This window comes from Phalaenopsis equestris, unplaced genomic scaffold (genome assembly GCF_001263595.1).
Source record: "Phalaenopsis equestris unplaced genomic scaffold, ASM126359v1 Scaffold000008, whole genome shotgun sequence".
In the NCBI taxonomy this organism is placed as follows: Eukaryota; Viridiplantae; Streptophyta; class Magnoliopsida; order Asparagales; family Orchidaceae; genus Phalaenopsis; species Phalaenopsis equestris.
In genome coordinates this window covers 472481-480267 of record NW_018164450.1, presented here as the reverse complement: position 1 = coordinate 480267, position 7787 = coordinate 472481, and the positions used below count along the sequence as shown (strand labels likewise).

The 7787-nt window shown below is 37.5% G+C and overlaps 1 protein-coding gene across 1 annotated transcript; it reads left to right on the top strand.

Moving 5' to 3' along the window:
• Positions 1-6426: 6426 nt before the first annotated feature.
• Positions 6427-7787, top strand: LOC110018308 (two-pore potassium channel 3-like; the record flags this gene model as incomplete). Its single annotated transcript, XM_020715582.1, is given in 1 exon segment — positions 6427-7787. A coding segment is annotated over 1 exon segment (1202 nt), but the record flags the coding sequence as incomplete, so codon positions are not given.

The window sequence follows — 7787 nt, the reverse complement described above, 5'->3', positions numbered from 1 at the left end:
CATTAGCCTTTCCAATAGGCTTTAGTGGCTTAAGTTGCTCCTCCCAAGTCTCGTATTTAACTCTAGATCCTTTGCAGATAGTAAAGATAAGGGAAGGGAAGCCCAAACCTACAAAAGAGCTAGCTCTAGCGGATGTGTAAATAAGTTTGAAGATGAGAGAGCCAACATCAATGAGTTTCATCTTTTGAATGCAATAACTCAAAATGGCTCTCTCGAGTCACCTCGCTCAAATGATTCAAAGGAAGTAATTGAGCAGAAATAGAGTAATTTCATGCCTTTGATGGGGTATTAAGAGTATAAGAGGAAAAATTTACCTTATGCTCGTTCTTGATCTTCCAAACTCCACTCCCATCAGTAAGGTAACTGACAATCTCATCTAGCTCTTACTCTGAATAGAAGCAATCCAAAGCTGGAGGTAAACCATATAAAACATTAATCCTCTTAGGATTGAACTCAACTCCCCTTCTTCGAACAAATATTTCCTCCTCCAGTGCTTCAAGCAGATTTGCATAAAACTCTCACACTATAGAAACAACTACTACAACAGTAAAGTAGCAGAGATCTTCTCAATGTCGACCAACAATCAAATATTCCACCGCACCATCAGGACTAAAAAAACTTTGCTCCAGAATAAATTATCTTCTGCTTTAAGAGTCACGAATTTCCTATTGTCAAAATTTTCTTTCCCCTTTCCTCTCTTTTTCTTAGGAGCCATCACGAAAATCTAGATAAATTCAAAATAAATTTTAAATTTAAGTTCTAAAGGCTCTTACAAGTAATTTCCATGCAAATGAAGCTTTCAACCATGGATTTCTCACTAATATATCAAAAATTTTTATTTTTTTGGTAATTTTTAAATGTAGAAGAACTCCATGGTGAAACAACAAAATTTCTATGCCAAAATATAGATTTTAGCAAGAGAAGAAAAAATCTGGTGATTTTAAGCTCTAAAAATTGAAGAAACAAAAGCTAGAGGATGCCCTAAGAAGTGTGAAGCGCGAATGGGAGGAAGAAGAAGAAGCTTCAGGCATAAAAATGGCTCCAAACCGGCCTATTTTGTGAAATAGGATGTTCTTCAATTAGTTCAGCGGGACCGACGCTTAGGCGCCATACTCAATTTTCACAAAATTGTTTCGTTAAAGTGCAAAACAACAAACCTAAGGTCCCCGGACCATAATTAAATTGATTTAACATCATTCCACTAATTAATTATTTTCCCAAAATCTCTCAACTTCCATTTGCTCAATTTCAACTTCCAAAATTCAAATCATCCAAACATACTAACACCATAGAATTTCTCACAAACTTAACACAATTTCAATCACACCTGCAAAGTTTCATACAACAAACACAACAACGTAACGTTCATTCGTGATACGTCAATTTGTCATCTGCCCTTATGGGCATACCATCTGCCCTCATGGGCATACTTTGATGTGTTGGGATATCCCCGTCAAGATGATTTTGATTATTTCATGGGATTTCTATGTTGATGAGCCACTACTCATTCGGGATGCGAGAGACTCACTCTCTGTCTGATGACTTAGCATGCACTTTGAAGTATCAGGATTTTTTCACATGAAATAACTTTCCTTTGATGACCTATTGCCCCAGATCCATGATAATATAAGTGAAACCCCTTTTATTGAGATCATTATTGGGTATCCCCCAATATGTAATTAACCAGCAGGAACATTTTTCTCTGGGAGTGCTTTTGACTCCATAACAGGTACACAAACTTGAATCTCTGGTTATGGGTAGTCTATGTAGGTATTCTTTCACTGATATTGGTCTAAGGTGCCTCTACCAAATCTTATTTGGGCAGACATTCTTGACTTATCCTTTGAAGATTTATCACACGTAGACTCTTCATGTTTTTTTTTTCTCGTGCTTACCACTTTGTCATGTGTGTCTTCTTATTTTGTTCATCTCCTCTTCAAATCACTTATCTGATTTGGGAGAGAGATTTATTTGAATAAGAAAATTATACGGTGATCGACAAACTCGAAACTCTTTTTAAAATAAAAAAGAGAAAAAGGAAGTGAAAACACACTTACACATGATTTTTCATTCCAATATATTGGTACACCCTTTCTTATGGGTGGTGGTTCTGATTTGTCAATGGATCGACAGGGCTTATGATGTTCATGCCATCTTTTGTTATGACCCAATGTAAGCTTGTTTTCTTTCATTCTCACATTTTTTACTTCACCTTTATGAGGGTTATAGGTAATGTTTGTGCCCCACCATTAGCTAAGTTTAGGTTTCATTAGGTTTATAGGCTATCATCATAACCAACCTCCCATCTAGGAGATAAAAGAACTTGGTGCCTAAGCATTGTCTGTGAGTACACAGAGCCCCTTTCTTTTATTCTCAGATATTAGATATCATCCTTTGTCATCATCTCCATGATGTTATAATACCCTCCTTATGATGATATAAGGAGAGTTTCTATATTCATGCATATTTATGCATGTTGTATGCATGGTCCGTCCATTTATCTCATATACTTTATTTACATTTTGGTGCATTTGTTGTATTTTAATATTTCTATGACAATTTGCTTTGAGTTTGAGCTCTTAGGGTTTAGTCTCCAAAGCTCATGAGTGTTCATTTTGCATGCATTCTTGATTTATTTATCTTTTAGAGAATTTTGAACTAGTGTTAGTGCTTTTGAAGTTTAATCCTCGAGAACACATCCTTTTCTAGCATGTTTATGCAACTATTGTGTGTATGTTCATACATGCGGGCTATTGCTTCTTCAAGTAGGACCCTATTTGCTATTACACTATGTCAGCATGTTGGTGGAAACACTTAACCTGTGGTGATCATAGGGAAATAAGCATTACTAGCTGTCTTGCCTGGACGAGTAATGTGAGTTATCCCATTTTTATCATATATTGTAGAATCATTTCAAGCATAGGTTTGGGGTAACTTTCATCACTTATTGTGATAGGTGTTAGCTCATTCGAATGCTTGGGGCGTGGACAACTCGGTGAATCCGTCAAGATCATATAGGAAATTTTTTAGCCTCTGCATGACAAGCCTTGCACTTAGATATTTGTATAGGTGAAAACTTTTAATTCATATTTAAAATTGGGTTAGAGTTTATTAGGGATTTTTGTACACAGATATTTCTCTTTTGGTTTGTGCTAGCTTTTTTACAATTACTATGCCTTTTTGCATGTTTTATTGGGTGTGAGACTTTCACACAATTATATTAGGGTGGTCTTCCTTACAATGTGTTGTATCCAATAGGGAGGATCTCAATAATTATTTAAACTAGCATGTTTTTGTAGGTATTGACTAGCTCTCCTCTTTGATATGCTGTATGATATAGCTTGTACTGACCTTTTTATGTACATTGAGTATTTATTTTTAACATTTTCTAAGTATTTTAATGTTCTAGAAGAGTATGTATTAGAAATATGGTAAGGGTATGAGTTTTTGAGGTGTTTTCCATGCAAAACCATGTGGAGAGGATCATGAGCTATTTGCTCGTGCCTCGTACATTTATGCTCTGACAGTTCAAGATAAATGGCCAGAGACTAATTAAAGTGCCATTAAGATACTGAAGTGTCTTAGTAAACATAAGGAGTTGATGTGGTGGTTTGGCAGATGACCTCCTTATACCCACATTAGGGGAATAGATCCAAACTTTTGGTCCTGGTTAACTACGTTTGGGTAGAACCTAAGCCGTTAGAAAAACTTAGTGGAGTGGTTCATTTGAGTATGAGCTAGTAAATTTGCAATTAATTGATTGCCAAATAAGTATATGTAAGTATATATGTTGCTTTTGGTAATATTGAATATGATAAGTATTATTCTCATGAGGATATTGACAAACTTGATAAATGAGATATCCAAGTATCACTTTTGGTTTCCTATTTTTATCCGACACATCAATATTCTTTATGTACTATTACAAACAGAGTGAAGCAATGATAAAGTTTTTATTGATTTGCTAAAACTTACTAGATGTATGCCTATCTAATAGAATTTCAAATACACTTCTTTCCGTATTAATTTTGGATATATGTATGACCACTATACATACTTAATGAAGTTGGACATAGAGTAAATAAAGTTGAAAATTTTATTATTTAAAACTTATTGATTAAGAATTTTAGTGCAAAAAATACTACAAACTCAAAGAAATATAATCATCCTCTAAACATTTTTGATACCAAAGCACAATGATGATTCATTATAACTATGAAAGAGTTTTCACAAAATTATTTGGAATGAGTGCACCTGAAATTTTTCTTGGTTATTGTGAGTAACTCATTGCTTGCAAAATGCTACTCCAACCTTTGGTGTTCAACACTCACACAAAGATAAAACACTCTCTACATAATTAACTTAAACTATAAAAGAAAACTCTCGTAGTCACTATAATGTTCTCCCCCTCACCACTCACTATATGACAATCAAAATTTCATATATTCCCCTTCTACCTTATCAACCTATGGTCCACTCAATTAACTCAAATCCTTATCTTGTAACTTTGAAATTATTATAAATAACTACTCAATTGGGTTTTCACACCATAGTACTAAGGATGTAGTGTTACAACGTTAGTGCAACACTACGATGCTCTTGTGGCAGTGTCATGACCCTAAGATCTCTATCTTTTCCTTCATGGATGATATGGATGACACTATGAGGTTTGAGTGCTATAGTGCTATGGAGCTAGAGGTTGTTGTCCCTATTGCTCTCTTACTGATGTCGTCTAAGTGAATCTCGTTCAACATTGTGGTTCTCTGGAGGATGACATTTTTATTATTTTAATTGGCATTATGGTGCTTTGATCTTGAGATACTGGTTGAAAAAATCCCTAACATAGCATTGTAGTGCCATATAGTAGCACTACGTAACTAGATGGTCACATTGTAGTGTTGGCTGGTGGAGTTATAGCACTGGATGGTAGTTCTGCGGCTTTGGCACTTCAAGTCTAAAGATATTTAATCTTTTTCTTCTATGAATTTGCATAAATATATTAATTAGTAAAATATTTGAAAGATATATATAATTTCACTTCTCATTCAACATTTTATAATTTTTCTCACTCAACAGCTAGCTAGTGTCCAAGTCCAACTAGGTATATTTGGGCCAGAGCTAGATAAAATTGGTGAAATGTGCACATCAAGGTATTTCCACTGGCTAGGTTTGGTTAGATTAAGTGTTTATGATCAGGACATAGCCGTTGATTTTTGTGTTAAGCTTAAATTAGATTTAGTCTCATATGGCTCATGGGAGTCTAATTGGATTCAAGCCCAATTATGCCCAATTGTAGCTCAATTCAGGAGGTTCTATTTTAATTAAATTATGTTTAATTTTAATTTACTTTAATTGGGCTTAATTGGACAAATTAGATTGACTTAGCTGGCTCAATCAGTGGTCCAATATTGGTAATTTTGGTTAGAATAACTATAGGTGGACCTCAAGAGATGCTTAGTTAATTTAAATTAAATTTGGAGTGCATTTGGTTCAATTTGGTTCAATTTGGTTCACCTTAACCCAAATGGACTCAGAATGGGGTTATGGGTACATTTGTTCAAATTAAGTACAATTGGGGATGAATTTGCTACATGGGAGGATGTTTGAGAAAATTTAATCACAATTATACACAAACTACATGCGCAAGACTTTGAACCTATGACCTTTCGGTTGATAGCCAAGAGGTTCTATGATCTCTTTTATATGTTTTGATGATGATTCTTTTGTTAGTTTAGCTGTCTGGTTTTTTTCAATGTTTTAATGAGGTTTTTTATGAGTTAGGCCTCATTAAACTGATTAATTTTTACGGTATTCAGGAGATGAGGATGCATGATCAACCCAAGAATAGGATATCAATCCTCAATGTTAAGCTATTTTACCTTTAAAAAAATACTTTTTTATCCAATTTCATGTTCTCATAAATTTTAACTTTGGGTTTATACAATTATTTTTTTCTCTCCATTCTCCAACTTCTCTTATCCATAAATTACTTTTCGGTTCATAAGTCGCTCTATAGCATGACACCATTATTTTGATTCATTTATCAATTATATTACTCATACAAATAATCATTTTTTTTACTTTAATAAAATTAAGATGTATTCTCACTTTTCATATTAAAAAAAATATTAATACGAACAATAATTTATTTTTAGAAAAATTTAAGGATTTTAATTTATTTTTTTAGAATCACACTCAGCTTTATTTAGAAAAAAAATAAAATAATGAAAAAACAGTAAACAATTAACATAAAAAAAAACATCAAAAAAAAAAAAAGGAAAGCCTGAATGGATCCATGCTTAAAACTTGCGGACTGCCCAACAGGCAACAGCCCATAACAGCCCATAACAGCCCAATAGCCTTTCCTAAACTTCCGCTTAGTCCAAAACTGCTCCCCCAATAACCTCGCCTTGAATATTTGCAGAATTAATGGACCCGTTTATTTCTACATCAGCGGCACGTGTCCGAAATCCCTAAAACTAATTTCACCCATTCTTTCTCTCTCCCTCCCCCCGAAACACTTGTCTATACTCTTTACCATAATACTTCGCTTTTTGCTCCCATCTTCTCTGTGACCTTTTTCCCATGTCTAATGAACCTCTGCTTCCAACCTCCCCCGTCGCCGACGGCGGAGCAGCCGCCGCACCACAGCCCCGGTGGCGAGCTCTCTCATCTCCCAACCCCTGCTCGACTCTCTGCCCTCTCCCTGAGCACGACGAGGTCACCGTACCGATGTCCCCTTCTTCCCTCAAAGACCGCATCATCTTCGGCCCATCCCCTGCTCCCACTGATTCACTCTACGGATCCCTAACACTAATCCCGTCAGCTTCCCCTCCCTCTTCCCCTTCCCCCACGCCGCCTTCCCTTGCTATATCTGACGCCGCCGTTGTCAACGGCGATGCTGATGGCACCTCCGATTGGCAGTGGCCCGGCGATCCCCTCTTCTGCAAAACGGCTCGCAACTACTTCCACCGCTCCCGCACTGCGCCTGCCATGTCCAACTTCAACAACCTCACGAAAGAACAGGGCAACCGCCACCAATCTTCGGCCGAGGGCAGCGAATCGCCAATCGTTCGAAATGCGTTCATCCTCCTCACAGTATACCTTGTTTTTGGGGTCCTCATGTACTCCCTTAATAGGTCCGATTTCGTGGCATCGGAGACCCATCCTGTCGTTGACGCCCTTTACTTCTGCATCGTGACCATGTGCACAATTGGCTACGGCGACATCACACCGTCCTCAACAACCTCCAAAATCTTCTCCATCGCATTCGTCCTCATTGGTTTCGGTTTCATTGACATCCTCCTCTCCGCGATGGTTTCGTACGTTCTCGACGTGCAGGAGCACCATCTTCTCGACGCAGCGAAGCATCGTGCTCAGGGGAGTAAGTTAGATGCACCTTCCTACGTCATCGATTTGAAGAAGGGGAGGATGAGAATCCGGCTTAAAGTTGGATTGGCGCTTGGCGTCGTCGTGCTCTGCATCTGCGTCGGAGGGGCGTTCCTGCGATTCGTTGAGAAATTGAGCTGGCTTGATGCGTTTTACCTTTCGGTGATGTCGGTGACCACCGTGGGGTATGGAGATAGGGCTTTCAAGACCATGGAAGGACGGATTTTTGCCTCCATATGGCTGCTGGTATCTACGCTCGCGGTGGCGCGAGCGTTTCTGTATCTGGTTGAGGCGAGGATGGATAAGCGGCACAGGAAGATGGCTAAGTGGGTACTTGCGAGGAACTTGACTGTTTCAGAGTTTCTTGAGGCTGATATTGATAACAATGGCTTTGTGAG